Source organism: Myripristis murdjan, chromosome 6, assembly GCF_902150065.1.
Source record: "Myripristis murdjan chromosome 6, fMyrMur1.1, whole genome shotgun sequence".
Lineage (NCBI taxonomy): Eukaryota > Metazoa > Chordata > Actinopteri > Holocentriformes > Holocentridae > Myripristis > Myripristis murdjan.
In genome coordinates this window covers 28491797-28510908 of record NC_043985.1, presented here as the reverse complement: position 1 = coordinate 28510908, position 19112 = coordinate 28491797, and the positions used below count along the sequence as shown (strand labels likewise).

Sequence of the window (19112 nt, the reverse complement as noted above, 5' to 3'; positions counted from 1 at the left end):
ATTTTGCTGTATATTTCCAAGGACACGGCGGCTGAAGAGTATGAATAAAGAAGAAAAAAAATTTGACAAAGGCAAATGAAGAGGCATAGCGAGGAGGGAACAGGAGATCGAGGGAGGGAGCGGGCTGAGAGAGAGACGAGGAGGAGGTTGAGAAACAAAGAGAAAGGCGTTTGGAGGCTCGCAGGCTGATTGGTATTCTGCGTCAGCCCGAGCAGACGCACCCAGAGTCGGTCAGTGGTGCCGTCACTAACACACACACACACACAGACGAGAGAGAGAGAGAGAAAGGGGGAGAGAGAGAGATCGGAGACAGATTAAATGGTCTATAGCATTGTGTGTACAGCCTCTCCCTTCTCTGGCGCAGTGGGTCACTGCAGATAAAGAGCACTCAGCCGAGGCAGACAAACACAGACCGTAATGGAAAGGCTGCCCTGCACACAGTAACTCTCCTGGTATCGATACGCACGGCCTCTGGGTGACTCAGGGCTTTTCTACAAACATGAGAGTGTCTGTGCCAGGCCCCTCAGACCAATGGGAATCCTCTTAAATCGAGACACATCGCTGTTGAAACAGACTTCTACCAAGGTGATGTCAGCGGCAGCTCTTCATTAGGCACATAAAAAGACTTCACCTTATGTTCCCTCTCCTCTGTCTCTTTATGTTTGTGTCTAACAACATCTGTGTCTCGGTCTGAGTCCACATGCTTTCATTCCTTCCTCTCGCAACTGTTCAAACATCTTCATTTCAAAAGGGATTCAAAAGACATCCTGATAGATCACAAGGTAGATTCAAGCGCTGACTCTGTGGAGTACAGAAAAAAAAAGGCGTAATTCCACCTGTTCAGGCTGACATAGCTGACATGTTGTGGGGTGTTTTGACAGCGCTAATACCTCTGGGTCACTCTTACTGTGACTCACTCCCGATGAGAGAGCGCTAAATTAATACCTTTGGTCACTTTTAATGTGACTCACTCCCAATGAAAGCTCCAGCTTTAATGTTTAAAACTAGAGATGCACCAACACTGATACTGATATCAGGCTAAAATTGTGTAACAGTATTAAGGAATTTACCAAACACTAATATCCAATACCAAGCGACCCCAAACTCACGGTGCAAAACCTGAAAAGCCGACCTATACCACATAATGTGGTTCCAACCAGTAATTTAAATAAACTTCCTTCCTTGCAGCTTTCAGTTTCATGACCTAACTTAACATCCTTTCCTCCAGTGGTGAAGGATAGGGTTAATTAAACGGGTTAACATGGGGATGATTTAATAGCTGTCTAGCCCCACACAGACGCACATGCCCTAACAGGGTCGACGCGACAGACAAAGACAGATCCTTTGACCCGATTCTGTGCCACAAACCCCCGTGTAAGTGTGTGTGCGGGTGTTTGTGTGCTCATGCGTGCAAGTGCGTATGTGCAGTATAATGGGGGGCGAAGCAGGAACTTCAGAGGATCAAAAGAGCGCTCTACATCGTTGTTGAATATAATGGCCTCTGGTTATCTAGATAGGAAGCATTTCTGCCTGCTCCTTGCAGAGGCAGGGGATGATAAGCGTGAAAGGAGACTGTAGTCCAAACTAAATTGCTCTGTGTAGAAACAGTCAAGGCGGAGTGACTGAAATGAGTGATGCTTTGAAGATAGCACTGAAGATAGCACTCCTTTCAAGCACACATTTGTGGCGATTTGTGTTGTCTAAATTGCCAGACCACGGCATTTTATGCCGAGAAAATAAATTCAAGAAGTGGCACAAGCACAGTTTCCTAAATTAGCGCAAGGAGGGCCTTGGGTTGCAAATACAAATGTTTTCCTTGTGAGAGGACAGAGAGCGTTTTTGCTATGCCTTCAGAGTTTGCAGCACACACAGCTAAAGTAGACCGCTAATCAATACAGCAGCCTGCAGGCACAAGAGTCCTGTTCCCTCTACGCTCGTCTCAACTATTTCACTGCAGCAAAAAAGAGCTTTCAGAAAAACATAATCCACCTAGGGCTGGGCCAGCCTGGACCCAGTCCACAGAGAGAACAGCCTTAGCAAGGGAGTCCTTGACTGATTCAAGTGAGGAAGGTGAGGATCAATAAAAAAAAAAAAAAAAAAAAACTAATAATATTCAAGGCTACATCATATAAAGGCTTTCAAATTCTTTCAACACCAAACCATTTTCTGTCCCATATGCCAGGCCCACTCTCATTCTATGTACAGTGGCCCACCCCCCTCTTTCCCATTAAGTCAACACAACCATAAAAACCTGAAACAACAGAGAGATCCCGGTGGGTCAGTGTCACTCACCACCACCACCACCACCGCTCTACCCTGACATCCCTCCCTCTGTGCTCACAATCACAACATCCGCACCCAAAGCCCCGCCGCTACTCCTGCTGCAGCACACACACACACACAAACACACACACATGTAGATAGCGAATACCGCACACACTTATGCTGAAAAATGCTCTTAATGTGCAAGTCAACCACAAAGACACATGGTCTGGTCCCCTCAGGTCCTGCCAACACACACAAGCACATTAATACACACGCCTGTCTGCCTCTCAATCTCATTTCCACAGACGAATCACCCAACCCCCCCCCCCCAAGTGTAAAACACCAGAGGCCACACACAAGGGCAGACAGGTCCTTATCTATATGCTCAACTGCATCCCTGCCCCTGCTGGGCCTGTTGCTGGGTCGCAGTCCAAACCCACCAAACCAGCAGCCCGTCATTTATCACCATCATCGACACAGGAAAACAGGTTACATACATTTACAGTGTAATACTGCAAAACCATCCTTCAGATGTCAGTGTTATCTAGAGTGAATGTACAATACAATGTTATCTTTATGGCTGACGTCTCACGGCAGATAATCACAGTGACAGTACATAACATCACCCCTGTAATGATAGCACCTCCCATGTACTTAGGTCTGACATCTGCATTATTCTCCTCTAATTAAACCTCCCGCTCCCTTGATGACAGCGCTGTTGAAGCTACTTTGGCTTTATATCCACGGTTGGCTATCATCCACCTGACATCACAAGGCACAAATACATTTCTCATTAGCTTTTTTTTTCACAATCGCTTTGTTATCGGTGCAATTTGGGATGCAACGGTTACCAAATTTAGATTAGATTCAACTTGAAATGTTGAAAAGCTGACGACTACAACAAGGATGGGATTCAAATCCATGGATACAGAGCACAGTGGACGATTTTAGGAGGGGTAAGGGAAGCTTCAGGGGGAGATAAAGGGTCAAAGGTAAATGCCACATAGAGGTGGTATTCATCATCTGAAAGCTGAGAATTTGAATTAAATTTTGAGATGCAGCTGCGTGTCAAAATTTCAAGTCATAAATCTATAACAAACTTTTTTTTTTCTTTTGGTGCCTTATCTGCTTCAAAAAAGGCATGATAAAATGTTTATTTGCACCATTTCAAATTTTAAGGCTACAAATTTTCAATACAAAAAAATAGTGAAATGATTTCAATGTGAAATAGCCGTCATTTAACATTCACCGCAAATTTTAACAACACCGGACAACTCTGAAAATCGTGATTCATTTGGTCACGGTGATCACGATTTTGAATTTTCATATGATCCCATCTGGTGCAACAGCTGCTGTGGGCAACTTACTGTCAAGACGTTACATTAAAACATGAGATGGGTTTCACTGACATCATGCGCTGATTTCCACATGCGATTTCTGCTCCGTTCGCACGAAGCAGAAATCGATGCATATTTCCTCCCACTTCAGTCCGGGGGTAGGCCACAGGGGAGTGTGGGTGGCTGGTGTGTGTGAGTGTGTGTGTGTGTGTGGTGGAGAGGGGAGGGACATCACAGGAGAGGTATGGTAATAGAGATGGAGAGATACAGAATGGTGAGCTGAAGGGAAATAGAATCACAGAAAAGTGGAGCAGTGATGCCATCTAAATAGATATTGGTTCAGTCCATCCATTTGCATTTACTAACCCCCTCCTCTTTCCCCCGTGCCCCAGGAACCCTTGCTGATGTAAAAGAGGAGCGAACAGGGAAAGACAAAGGAGGAGGAGAGGGGAGAAGAGGTGGGGGGGTTGACACCTGTAATGCATCCTTTCTCCCCAGCCAGGGCAGATAGATTTACAGTCACAGCTGGTCTCTGCAGGGGCTGTAGGACCAGCACAGCTTTATTGTTGTCCCTAAACAGGAGGCACTGTCAGGCACACTGGAGCAGATTGAGGATTTCACAGAGGCTGAGTTAATAAGGTTAGCAAGTATGCAATTTTTGCATACTTATTTTTTTTTCAATCTGCCTCAGTGTGCAAGGTTGAACATGAGGGAATAAGAATACAGAATAATGGCAGGTTCATATGGCCTCCTTAGCTCCAAATCTCATCAGCTCAGCAACTGCATGAGTCTGTCTGCTGCATTTTGCCAACAACATAACCACTGCAGGTAACAGTTGGTGAGGGAATATGTGAAACACCTCTGGAAAAAGCCACTCCTCCCTCCTCATATATTCAGGTTTGCTGCATAGGACACTGAGGTTTGAGGCACATAGCTTGACTTTGCGCAGGTCCTTCACTGAGCTCCACAAGTCATTCTGGAGGAGGTAAAGTCAAGGACCAGCGTCACCCGCTCGCCACATGGTCCCTGAAGACTGAGCAGTCATATGTCATTAACATGATACATGTTGACTATGTATGGAGATAATACAGAGAGCAAATCTCCGGTGGGCGGGCTCGCATTCAATCAATCATCTGTAGTACATTCTTGGTGTGTTGATGCCGTTCCTCATTTTGATGACCAACCCTTTTCAAAGCAAAGCATTAACATGACACACTCTCTGTCATATAACAGATGTTTATCATTCTGTGCATGCACAACAGGACGAGAGCTGCCATCACAAAAGCATTTACAGCAGAATTCCAGTGTCATTTAGAGTTAAATCCAATTTACTGCCGTCTACGCCTTGTTTAACATTTCCTCCAATCATTTTGCAATGCATGACATATAGGAATACCGTTTATCATTTTTCTTTAAAAACACTTTATGGTGTCAAACCTTTGAAATCAGCTGTTATTCCTGCTTACAACAATGCCTAAACTCAAACAGGTTAGCAGGTGATTGAGAGTAAGAGCACATCGTAACATGAAAACGCTCAAATGTTGCATAAAAATAACGTTAAAATAGAGGCTAAATCAACTTGAGGCCTCTTGTTCGCTGAGATTATCTTGCTTGGGAAATTTTTCAGATTAAAAAAATGTAAGAAAATAAGGTTAGAGTATATCTCCAACTACGCTTATTCTGTGCAGTCACCAGCATTTAGATCATCTTCATCATCTGCGTCCAGTTGTTAAAGACCATCTGAGAGCTTTTGGCCCGTTGAATTTTCCAAAAGCCTTAGAGAGAGTGAGGCACTTATGAGGCAATAACAGATTTGTCATCCTCACCGTCTTTGAGCCGGAAGAATGACTTCACACTGAATCGCTGAATCACGACCCCAACTTTCTTTTCAGTTACTGCACACAAGTCACCATGTAAGACTTCGCCGATGGAGCATTTGATGGCAATCTCTTTTGGCACCGTCCCCAGCTTATCCCACATGTCAATCCTATTACAGTCCTGTGATTTCAATGACAGCATGTCAAAGAGTCAAAGATATATCAGAGTGGACGGGTTATATTGACAGTGATGGAATCAATCAACTCAATGTCCAAGCCCACTCATTTTTCATTTTCTTCCTCAAATTTGTGTGTTGCAGGGATTGTCAAAACATGAGCATCAGTTTTTTTTTCTGTAGGGGTGTTACTTTTGTATAATTGGTTGACTGAAATGACAAAATACTCCAAGTGGAAAAAGATATTCATCCAAGCAAGCATGATTTTTCTTCTGTGAATATTTCATGAAAACATCATTTACAGCCATATGAACCTGTTCATTCACACTCTGCAGCGGTGGCATCGTCCTCCTTCTCCTCTTTCTCTGTCCTGTGTGAGGTTGATCTGCCCGGAGACAGCGCTAACAAGCCTAAACCACAGGGTAATGGTGTCTCCATCACCGCTCAGGCCACAGTCCAGGGACAGGCACACCAGGCCGGAGGGACGGAGGCAATAAGAGAGCGAGAGGACAGGGAGGGAGAGAGAGAGGGAGAGAGAGAGATGGGAGGAGGGGGGCTAAGTGAAGAGAGAGGCAAGTGGGAAAACAAGAGAGGACAAAGAAAGACTTCCTGCTTTTAGCACAACAAACACACACTTACCGTCCTATTTCTGCTGGGGCCCCGCGGACAGCAAAGAGGGATTTACGCAACTGTCTCTGAAGAACTCAAAACTAATACGATAACTTTGTACTATGCCTACATGAAATCACACCAGCTACACCAGTTTTTCTTAGAGAGGAATTGTATTTATCACCAAACCCAAAACAAAATTGATTTTTTTTTTCTTCACTCTTACTGAATAAAGAGTCAAAAGGAGCTGTAATATAGATTCGCAGAGCTGAAATTTCCCTGGAGGGCTGATAGTAGAGCAATGGCAGTAGTAGTGACACCACTCCTCTGACTAACCGTCTTTCAGAGAAACTGTCGGTCTGTTGGCTTGCTTGCTCACAGCGTCATCACGTCCGGCTGTCATTTCACTGTGATTAATACCAAACGAGATACAGCCACAGCAAGCCACAAATACAACAATGGTGCACTGATTTTGGCACAGCGAGACCAAATTGTGTCGTGCTCTACAGCAGCTGAGGCGCTACAGTCACGCCATATGTGTGTACAGCATGTGTCTATACGTGAAGTGTATTATGTGTGTGCGTGCGTGTGTGTGTGGCACTGACATTGATTGTTCCCAACCAGCTGGGACATAGGCCGAGGGCAGAAGACCAGAACATGTGGGCCATTCATGTTACAATGCAACTAGAGTAGGGACACACATGCAAATCTGGCCAGCTTGTGCACACACACACTTATATATACAGTGCATCTAAATGGATAATGACTTAATTATAGATACCCACTTCAGATAATGAGGATAAATGATGTTTACAAAATTAGAGAGCAGTCGGTTGTGAGTTTTTGTGCATATACTGTAATTAAAATTCAATATCTTCCAAGACATCTGGCAAATAAAACAAAAAACTAACTTGGTGGAAGTAAAATATATCCATATATATGGTAAGAAATGGGAAGATGACTTGTTTCTCCGATAGATTTTTGACATCTTTCACCCTTGCAAACAATAACTCAAATATCTTTGCCACTCAGTCCCGGAGGCAATTTCAGTTTCCATTTGCAGTTTCCCTGCCCGTCGGATAGGCACATCTCCTGAGTGCGGGGAAGGTGAAAGTGCTTTTTATTGTAGTGACAGGTTGTGCACTCTGCTGCGCTGATTAATATTCACAGAACGCAGTGACAGATAAGAAACGGGAGGTGTTTTTCTCAGGACGTAATATCACCTCTGGAAACTGTGCCCTCTGTCAGACTGGAGCGCAAACAGACAGAAAGGCAGGTGGGAAACAACAGACAGCACAAAGGATAAAGACAATAGACAACAACAAAGGTCACTTGCGGCTGTTGTTATTGAGTTATATCTAACATCGTTTCTGAGGTAAGAAAAACAAAGTACACGAGTTTCGAAGCAGCTTTCAGTAAAGTACGAAAAGAGTGACGCATATTTAAGGGAACTGTAGATGATGTTACATGTTAAAGGAAAACTTCAGCACTGTTTATGAGGATGTCCAATCTGTGTTGATAGTAAATGCAGTTAACTGAAGCAATAAAATCCTCATTGTGTGCTATACTGACAGAGAAATCTGAGTTCTCCTACTCCTATTGAGCCATGCCCTCAGTGCCTACAAGTACCAGAATGCATTGCACAGGAGCTTCTGACATCCATTGGCCAAATCCTTCTAAAACCCACCAAGTTTGCTCAGTTCGCCCTGCACTGTGTACAAAAAGTTAAAATGCCGTCTAAAAAATGTTACTGTTGGATCAAAACATTTTTTAAAATGAAATAAATTGTTTGACTATATTTATTGATAATAAATATGGCTCCACAAGAGAAAAAAGAGAGAAAGCACAAGTGAGCTGAGTAGTAGCAAGAGAGAGAGAGAGAGAGAGGGAGGGAGAGCAGTGGTGGTCGAGCGAGGTAGAGAGTGAATGGAGAGAGGGAGCGGTGGTTGCGAGAACAAAGTAGTGAATCAGAGAAATAAAACGTTATTGTTTGGGGATCTGTCAGCCAAAACCCTGTAAAATGTATCTTCGTCCATGAAATCCTCTGCACTAATATTATGCGATGCCATTGTCACTGTTGGAAACGTATCTAGATTGCAATACGAGCAAAGACAACAAGGAAATGTTGTTTTTGAGCGGAGTGTTGAGCACGCCCCGTGGATACCCAAGCTGAAAATGCCTCTAGTTCTAGAAAGAAATAAGATTAATTAATTAAGATTAATAAGATTAATAACATCGACAAAGTGATTCTGTGAATGCTCTCTGACTGATGTATCCAGAAACGCTCGATAAATACGGACAGGAATTTGCACCCAGTTTGCAGTCTAATGATATGGAGAACAAACTACAAGGCTCTCTGGCTTTTAAAGTGGTCTGGCCACAGAGAGAGGAGTCTCATGTCTTCAATCAGTCACTGGGCAGAGTCAGGCCCTTCACTGCCAAACATTTCATCGCTTGTCTTTATTCTCACTCTCATGGGGGCAACCTTACTGATTCCCTCTCTCTGTCTCTCTTTCTTACGTGACATAGTCTCTGCTCCTCATGGTCCACCACACCACCAATGATGCATAAGTGCAAGATATCAGATGGACAGAGCTCTGCTGCTGGCTGTGACGCTGTCTGTTTATCGTGATGTGCTGCTGATGAGCGGCACGAAAAAGCGTTGAAATTCTGCATGCAAGTGTGACAATGCTGTGAGAGGTTTTTGTCTCGTTCCTCATTGTTGTTAAATGAGGGTACAGCGTTGAAGAAAAGCATGCAAACTTATGGCATTCTATCCCTGTTTTTAAGTTCATTCCATGTCTATTTTCATGTGAAGCAGTCGGTGCATGTAATTTCTGTATAGTAAAGCACTTTGAGCTGCATTTCTTATATGAAGGGTGCTACTGTGTACAAATAAAGTGTGTTACTATTATTATTCTTGTTCTATTAAGTCCTTGCAAAAAGTTAAACTGGTGAAGCAGATGAATGAAGGGGACAAGGAAGAATGTGCTGGGTGTAAATATAGCATGCATACATAGTGTGCTGTGATAAGAGTGTCGACCATATAGGCCCTGCATGTCATGTTATCATGATTTTTTAATCGGGCTAGTACATGCTCAGTCATGGGTGAAGCAAACTGTGTGTAGCGTACGCCCACTGATGAAGTCCCATGTTCCAACTCGGACATGACTCACAGACTTGAAACGGGGCTAAATAATTTCAGCCATATTACCGGGAAATTATTTTTGGTCAATTTCTCATCTCTTTTTTTTGGCATTTATAAGTGCCCATATTGATGCATTAAGTATTAAATGTGATTCCAACACAACTAGGACAAACAGGCTATCCGAATGAGAGCCATCTGTTAGTGGAAAGATAAAGCTAAAAACAGAAGAGTAGTACCAACCAGGATTTTTTTTTCATCCTTTGCAGTAAGAGACATGCGTTTAAAAAAGGAAAATATAACGTTAATTATTTTTAATATGACATGGGAGCAGATTGATGAAAGGGAAAACACTTGAGCATACCAGTCAACAGCTCTGGTCATTCATTCTCCTTACCTACATGTGAACCAGAGTTGATAGAGTTGAAGTATAGAACTAGATTAGGGAGAGTGAAAAGGACCAAGAAAAGACTCCTGAATACAATCTAGCAGGTAGCCGATAATTAAGAAAACTTGTGAATTCAATGAACAAGCTGAATAAACTCATGGACTACCTGACATAAACAATGACAGCAGGCCTACTGTTTTACTGAAATAATGTGGCAGAGGTAACAAAATCCATTTTTTTTTTGGCAAAGCCTGTGATGTAAATACTAAAATAAACCACCTACAGTCTTTGTATAGCTTTACCACCAAGGCTTCAGAATTGAATGAGCAGTATGAACCGACTGGTGAACCCAGGATAAGAGACGACACTGTTTAATTCTGACAATAGGACTTTATAATGAGGAGCAGATATCCCACTTCAAACTCAACTCAACCACCCCCTCCCATACACACACACACACACATCCACACTTTATAGCCTCCACTCTTCTTCTTTCAGCACCGTGGCTCTTCCATCCCCATAGACGACCTTGAGCTTTGAGCCCTGTCAGCATCTGCCTCTCTCTGCTTTATGCATGTATGCACTAATGACTGAATGTATAAACACAACCCACATACATTATTCAGGCTGGGTCACATTAAATGTATGTCTTTGTTTCAAGCTTTGCAAAATGCACTTCACGTGGAGGTTTCAACCCCTAAGAACTGTCTATAAATGACAGATAAAATGACACAGCATTTGGTAAGATGAGAAAATGGCTTTCTCAGATTAATGTGGTCAATTGTCTGTCCGCAACTTGGCAGTGTGTCATTTGAGGGGTGTTAAGAAGGCATAGCACTTTCCTTGATGGAATTATAAAAGCAATTTGAAATTTGCAGATGGAAATGAGGGGAAACCATCATCACAATAAGTACCATTTAGTCTGAGTCTATTAGGATGTCTAAGTATTTGTTTGTGCAAAGTAGAGAAAGAGCAATCAGCCGGCAGTGTGGCTAGAAACAGATCTAAGAAAGCCTGTCTAGACTCTGCACACATTCTTCATAGAAATGCTTATCTTAACATTTGGATCAGTGGGCACTTGAGCCACCGCATACACCACAGTGGGCAAGTCTGAAGATCCTGTTACTGAGGGATTTATGAGAGGAAAAAAAACATAATCTTGTTCCTAATAAAGCTGCCTGAAAGGGAAAGACTGCTATTATCCACTCTGGAAAGGAATGTTTAAACAATAATATAGGCCTACCATAAACTTTACTTTCACAGGATAAAGGATGGGGGGTGCGGGTGGTGGTGGGATGAGTGTATTCTTGCTGAGGATCTTGAGCTTGTATTACAAAGGTTGCAATGTCTATGGCTGTTGCATAGGGATTTGTTGTGCAAACCATCCTCATTAAACAATGGCCACAAAACAGCATAAAATGCTATTGTGCAGCTCAAGCTCAATGCTCCTCCTACTGTGATGTTCTAGACCCCCATGTAGACACACATCAGGATAATTTCATAAGATTTTGTGCTCCAGGGGACCGTTCCTGGTGATATATTTTATTAGATAAAGTAAGTTACTGAATTATTAATCTGCCTACTCTTCATGTTACCATTAAATAGCAGTAAGAGTCAAACCTGTTATTAGTCATTGTTGCACATTTTGTAATTGGGGCAATTTCCAGCAAATTGAATCTAATTGAAGCCAATACTGAGGGCCTCCTGGAACCCACAAAAGGACCCCTGGTGGTCCCAGACCTCTCTTTGGCCCTGCTGTAAATGACACAGATGTGCAGACCCCCGTTGAGTTCATAGTGTAAACAGCACTCCTATTAGTTTGAGGTGGACACGGACGGGGGAACACGCACTCACACATAGCACACGCACGCGCGTGCGCGCACAGTTTGCCAGGCCACACAGCTGATTGCATCCTCCTCACTGCAGTGCGTTTGACTCGCCAGTGTAAAACAGCAATAATAATTTATCGTCCTACCTCTTGTAGTTGCTCCAGCTCCCTCCTCAGGGTCTCCTGCTCGGACTCCAGATCCGCATACTGCTGCTTCAGCGTCTGGTTCTCCTCCAGGACAGCCAGACCGCATTCTGCAGCCCGGATCTTCTCCCGGTTCGCCTCGGCCAGTTCCTGGGTGAGCCGCTCCACCTCGGCCCGGTATTGGTCCACCGTTTCCCCGCATCCTCCGTCGGCAGCCATCGCCCCTCACCCCCTCTCACTCACTCTCTCTCTCTCTCGCTCTCTGCCTCTCCTCTGTCGGGCTGCGGTCCTCCAGCCTCTCTTTGGACAGAGCTGCACAGGCGGGCGGAGGCTGCGAGATGCTGAATATCCGCCCCCCTCTTCTGTCACTCCTCAGTGCAGGGAGGCGAGGAACATAATATTAAAACAATAATGTTAGTGACGGCCTTCAAACTGTGGCCAGCCGCTCCATAGAGCATATAAAATACTTGAAACGACCATAAAAGCTAATAGGAGGCCCTGCGAGATGAAATCGGGTCAGTGTTGTCTTCTGTATGTGAAAGTCAGCAAAACATACAGCATCATTTCTGCTTATTCATGGGTGCAAGGGCGCCACCTCTTGGTGGCTTTGGAGTACAGAGACGGGAATTTATTTATTCATTCATTAATTAATTCACTCATTTATTCTGCAGTTGCATACTGCAGGTAATAGGACAAAATTGTCCACATTAAAGAAAATATTTAGCCCGGGTATAGAAGACATGAAAATAAATACATTATTATTCTTACTACTACTACTACTACTACTACTACTACTACTACTAATAATAATAATAATAATAATGATAATAACCAAGAAAACCACACACAAATCTAAAGAATTGACCAATTTAAGTAAAAAGAAAATGATTTAATTTCATTTCATTTCTGTGGTGGCTTCAAGCCACATCCAGGTATCCCTTCAGGGTTGTGTATCCTGCATGCTGGTAATTTAAAGACTGGATATCTTTATTTTTTCATTTTCAGATTATTTAAGATGAGTTATGCATTTTGAAAGTTTAACTGCATGTGATGTTGCTACATTTGAGACGTAAACAGTTATGCCGTAGTGTATTTCTTACATTAATTGCAACACATAACAAATCCAATGCATACTCCCCTTTTAATTTGATCTTCAGTCTTCAACTCAAGTCACCAAAGCTCACATAGTACATGCCATCTAGATGGAAACAGGCAAAGTAATAAGAGGTGTGCCGTTTCCTGTGACATAGATGTGATATGGCAGAAAAAAAGAGGATTATGGTTTGAACAAGAAGTGTAATATCAAAATTATGCACATCATAAAAAAAATGTGGTTACATTTAGTCTGTCTTTGCTGATAAAACAAAATCCAGCGGATATTCTTTTCTTTCCACCTCTAGCTCCACCTCTGCAGCCACAAGTACAGTTTATCTTATCAGCAGGCAGAGGCAGTAAAAGGAGCTATGGCCAGGGTGAAAAGTTCAACTACATGCAACACCTATTGAACTTAATAAGATTAAGGCCAGTAATGGTACTGATAGTGGGATTATGTTGTTTTTGCTGCACTTATAATTACTAATAATTAGAAATAAACTGCCAATATAACATTTCATTGCAAGCAGTTCATGCCAGCAGAACAATGTCACTCTCACAAGCAGTAATTTCTCAATGTGAACTGGGACAGTAGAGACAGTTTTATGGCCAAAAGGCTTTATAAAGAAAGATGTGAGGATCTTCAGTGTTGGTTTGATGATTTTTATTTTTAGTTACAACCTCTTAAAACGTTTCCTCACAAATACAAAGACAGTTTATACACTGCTTTTACAAGTGTTATAAACAGATATATATATATATATATATATATATATATCTAGAAAGCTTCAATATAGTTATTTGTTGTTTGAACTGATTGAAGTTCTCTGAATTGTCCAGCTGAACTGCCAATAAGCTCAGTTTCTGAGATCCAATGAAGATAAAGGCACTCTGTTAGAAAGTCAAACAGATAAACAGTTTATTGCGATGCTGTATCTTATCTTTGACAAGGAACTGTGGTGTCATGAGAAAATCAAAATGTTCTCCTGCACAACAACACAGCGCTAAAGCTCTGTACCAGGAACTGCACTACAGTACTCAGTGTGCTGAAACCTTGATCTTTACAAAAGCATCAATACAGACTTATCACCAGGTCCACTATCACAAAGAAACACAGCCACACTCTGCTGTGGAGAAAGCCATTCAAGATGCTGACATACACACAAAAAACTTTATTACCAGGTTTTACAGAGTCTTTCATCCCAGTTTATATAAAGTCTCTCTGTGAAGCTGATCTTGGAATAACCATTGTAGATGATGATTTATCCACTAACAAAGCTGGAGAAATGCAATTCAGGATTACACATAGGCTTCATATCACCCAGGGAAACAGCACAAGTTCAATCCGCTACTTTCAAAATACTGTAATAAATAGAAGACTAATGAAGGCTCTTATTTTCTTACTTTTCCTTTACTTTCTGAATATTATTTTTTTTTTTATAATTTCTCTGTCAATAAAGCAATAGGCTCCATATTTGAGAAAAATCTGAACCTGAAGCCTATGTCCTACATCCTTGGGGTGCATTCTTCATGACTGAACCTCAGCTTGCCTGCTCAATGTGGCTGCTTTTCAGTGCAAGAAGATGCGTCTTACTCCAGTGGATCCCAGACGCTGCCCCTGCTGTTGTGCAGCGGACTCAGACCACTGTGGAGGTTTCCCCCCTGGAAGCCATAAGCTTTTGGCTCAAGAATAAACCACATATATTCTTTAAAATTTGGGATCCCTTTCTGCATTACAAAGGAGAAGAAGGAGCCCAGGGGCTTTCTGGACCAGCCTGGTCAGAGATCTCCAGGAACAAAAGTTAAAGCGCTCAGCGAGCCTCGTCTATGTCTGAACCTCCTGGCTGAATCCCATCTGTTAACATTTCTCTCTAATACAGACATCTTAGCTACCCTTCTGTGTGTGTGTGTGTGTGTGTGTGCGTGCTGCAAAACCCCCTGATATGCAGAGTCAGATCTCACTCACTCACATCATTTATACATTTATATTTTACTGATTACGTGGTGCAATAGTTTCTTATCAGCATAAACTCAATTATTAGTGATTCAAACATTGCACCGTGTCACCTGTAAAGCCAACTTTGATGTAATAATCTCATCATTTGTAGGAAAAAGGATTATATTTTCATCCCCAGCAGGTCCAAACAGATATTCCTGTGATGTGATGAGTTTGTGCCGGTCAGCACGGGCGCAGTGCACGTAGGTGTGAGGAGCTGCAGCCGTGACTGAAGGCTCTTAGGTAAGCAGTATGGCAGCCAGCACGCCGCCGGCAGCTGGGGCTTCTGTAGGAGCAGGTATGGTGCAAAATGATGTGAGGTCATCAGTGGCAGCAGAGACACCAGCGCTTCACCCTGCATGTGATAGTCATGTGATCACCAATTGAATTACATGAACACAGTGCCTTGAACCAAATTATTCTGGTATTCTGTGAAGTGTTTGCAGTATAGCTTTGGTTTATTACTGACTGTGTGTGTGTGCTCTCTGGCCATCGGTTCAGCATCCCTCAGTGTTTTGGCTTTCCTCAATTTGGCTCTTCGGTTACGGAACCAAATCTGGAGCACAAAGAGCGCGCACCATGAGGAGAAATTTACCCAACATAATAACATGGCAGAGTAAAGAAAAAACAGGATCCCTTATTAATATATACTCATCATCTTCTAATAGAAGAAATGCTTGTTTATGTCGCAGTGTACAGTGTAGTGAATAACTCATCAGATGTCCACACAGCTGTCTAAAGATAATCATTGTTCCATAAGACATTATTTCTCATCTGTAACCTTATTTGACTTTCTCCCACTGCACCGATAGCAGTCTTAGTTTATTTTATTGATTCCAGCTACCCTCAACAGCAAAAAGAAAAAGCCATAGTGAAGATCATGCATGTGGTCAATTTTTACTGATTAAAAAAAAAGTCAAAATTACATCATGGATATGTCTCTCTTGCATTACAGCAGCTCAAAATCACTGTGTGGATATGCAGACCTAGTATTATGACTTGCAAAACTGCATTGCACAAATCTTGAATTAGAATTTCATCTCATAAATATATCATTACAGATATCTTGGACTGTTTTCAAACTGGTAAAAAACTGAATTATGACTTTTAAAGTGGGTGGCATTTCAGGCTAAAATGGGCTTGGTCAACACTTGGACAACAGTTTTAAGAAAAAAAATTAAATGACCAGGCCCATGGGAATAGTCAGTGCACCTGTATTTGTGCATCAGTGATGTGCAGCTGAGAGGCAAGCTGCTCTCTGGTGTTGATGTCTGGATAGTGAGTCTGCTGGAAAACTTTGGCCAGCTGCTCCACCTGCGACTCAGTGAACGTGATTCTCGTTTGCCTCCTCCTCCTCTGAGCTGTGCCTGGGAACGAATGGTTGCCGCTGTTATCACCATCATCATCATCCTTTTTCTTAAATAGAATCGTTTTCAGCTAGTTTTCTCCCGCGAAGATTAAAATCTCTTTTTTCATCATCACCATCCAATTATGCAATTTGCAGCTCTCACACTGAGCTATTCTTGATCTATCATCCTCCCTTGAGCTTAGCTCCGTATGCCCTGGCTTTGGGGAAAGGCGGATGCTTTTCCATGCCTGGCCCTGTGCAACAGCTGAGGAGAAACCGGTGGCACAAGCAGATTCCTGCAGCCTTGAACTGTATCTGGCACGCTGTATTTATTGGGAGAATGGTCACTCATGCAGTCAGTGGTGTCTGATTTGTAAACTTTCTATAGGTAGAGAGCAAATTCCAACACTTTTAATAATTCCAAATACTAAGATATCAATGTTACCTACAGAGTGTCTAATGTCATAGCTAAAAAAAAAAAAAAAAAAAAAAAGTCACAAGGATAGTTTACGAACATACCTGTGGGAAAAAAATGGTTTGTAATTCCGGTGTTCTCCTTGATAACAGACCATGTGTTTTGCCCTCTTTTCTCTTTTCTCCTCAGAATCTCCTCAATCGAGTGGGACAACTTTTTGGATGGTTCAGACTCCCTTTCCGGATCCATGCAGGACTCTTTCCCTTTGTCCTCTCGACTCCACACATCCAGTAGTTTATCCTCTGCCATCTCTGCCTTTGTCATCAGGTGTCCCTTGACAGGATGTATATTTTTTTTGGCCTGTATTCAGGTGATCTCGATATTTCACCTTAAAAATCTTTTTGATACTTGCCACTTATCAGGTTGCCTCTTTGTCGTCTCTCTCAAATCCTCTTACAGAGACTTACACAGTCTTCAGGGAAGCACCATGCCTTAATATCTGACTTACGATAGTCGTAGTGACACCACTCCTTTGACTAACCTTCTTTCTAAGAAACTGTCAGCCTGTTGGTCAAGAGTCAAGGTTCAAGGTTTCTTTATTGGTACCCAGGGGTAAATTTGTTGTGCAGGCAGGACATTCAGCATTTCAGAGCTAAACACAAGACATCACAGTGATTGAAATGAAATAAACCAAAACAATTACCATCAAAATATCAAGTATCAGTGTTTTGCAAAAGCTGCAAAACTCCTTGATGCTGCAAAAGTATTTCTGTGTGGCTTTGTTCTCCATTTAGGGGCCAAAAACCGGCAGCTGGAGCAACGGAGGTGGAATTCACTATGTAAGGGATGGAAACAGTCCCAAAGAATAGAGCTTACGATGCAGCTGTGAGGAGCAAAGAACTTGAGCTACACGTTGAGACACAACTATATGCTTTACTAGCCCACTTGTTTTTCAAAGACAGGTGACCAAACCAACTTCCTCTTGCTCTCTGTGCTCTCTCCCTGCAAACTTAGTACAGTAAGGTCGTTGGCCCCTATTAGCCTTTGCTTCACATGTAGTATATGATCATTATGAAGGAGGAGCAACTGCTGCTGAGTAACAACACACTTCCAGGAAAGCTGACCAATCAGCATTCAAATGACACTGATCCCCAGATAAGGAGCCTGGCCAAGTATTTATTCCAATGTCCCTAAACAATTCTTAACTTAATTTAAGCCTTGCATGTTGTAAATATGCAGTCATACAATCCCATTATCTTACGTTGATCCTACATGTCTCTCACATGCACAAATGCTATGGGTCATTTGTATTAAGGTTTTATTGCATCTAACTTAGCCAGCAGAACAAATTCTTGCTAGATAGGCCCATACAAAAAGGTCATAAAAATGTGGTCCTATATTTTGATTAATGTCTTGACAATATGCAGCCATAAAACATGTTTGAGCTGCTTGTTGTGCTCCCTCTCAGCTGATTCATCGGAAAGCTAGTCTTTATCACCATGGCCTCTGTATGCCCTCCCACACCTCAGTTCACCTTTCAGCAGGTTTTACAGCCTGTGACTTCTTATGGAGTGAGTGAGGAAACGTGCTGGTTATTTTCTCAGAAATCTACAAGAATATTATTCTATGTAATTCTGTCTCCACCTAGTGGCATTGGTCCTTTTTATCAACTCAAGTCCTATGAAAATGGACAGCTATACAATGATATAATGAGTTTTCAGGGGTTTGCCAGAGTTTGTGTTAACACCTGGAGAGGTTTGGATGTGTAATTGTATCAGCAACCTCTATAATTTCCTTGCATAATTGATAGATATTCACAGGTTTTCCTCATTAACTCTAACCTGTTTTAATTTCTCTCAGTATTTTGTCATCAGTAGGAAAAAAGTTTTGAATGCTGTCATAATACATTAATATTTCAAAGCCTTGAAACAAGACAACTCAAGACTCTCAACTCTGCTCTAATGGTGATTAGGATATTTTTGATTTATGCTGCTGCTGCTGTCCTGAGGAGAACTACTGCTGCGTATTTTCTGCACACTAACTAAAATGAGCAACCGTGAGGCCTCTGCTGCTTGTGCTCCACTTGCTTGGTGCATGATGGGAGGAGTGAAAATGTTAGGAGAATTTGGTTCGCACATTTTAGCCTGAGGGTGGCACTAGAGGAAAGGTCACGAGGTCACCAAAAGTTGACGAGGTTCATCCTCTTATCCAATTTGACATTTTGACCTAAAGCTGATGCTGCGAGAAAGGTAATGACACCATCTATCAGTGTACTAATTACATTTAATGATATTTTCGTGCTAATGGAAAGGCCATGAGGTCACCAAAACTGAAAAGTTTCATCCCCTGGGGAGAATGAATGTGCTCACCAAATTTCATGGCAATCTGCTCATTAGAGTGTGAGGTACTGTATCACATTTGACATTTTGGCCTAAGGGTGGCACTGGAAAAAAAGGTGATTGTGACACCAAAGCTGATACATTTAGTCATATTGTCATGGCCTCTGTATGCCATATGCTGAGTTTTAAACCAATCTGATGGCTTTCCCGTGT

General features: G+C 42.3%; 1 protein-coding gene across 3 annotated transcripts in view; it reads right to left on the bottom strand.

Moving 5' to 3' along the window:
* Positions 1-11928, bottom strand: part of bicd1a (bicaudal D homolog 1a) — a 45765-nt gene extending 33837 nt beyond the window's left edge. For all 3 annotated transcript variants that reach the window (XM_030054283.1, XM_030054285.1, XM_030054286.1), the window contains exon 1: positions 11713-11928. In XM_030054283.1, coding sequence (XP_029910143.1) covers positions 11713-11928 — 216 coding nt within the window. The remainder of the gene's footprint in view (positions 1-11712) is intronic.
* Positions 11929-19112: the final 7184 nt, after the last annotated feature.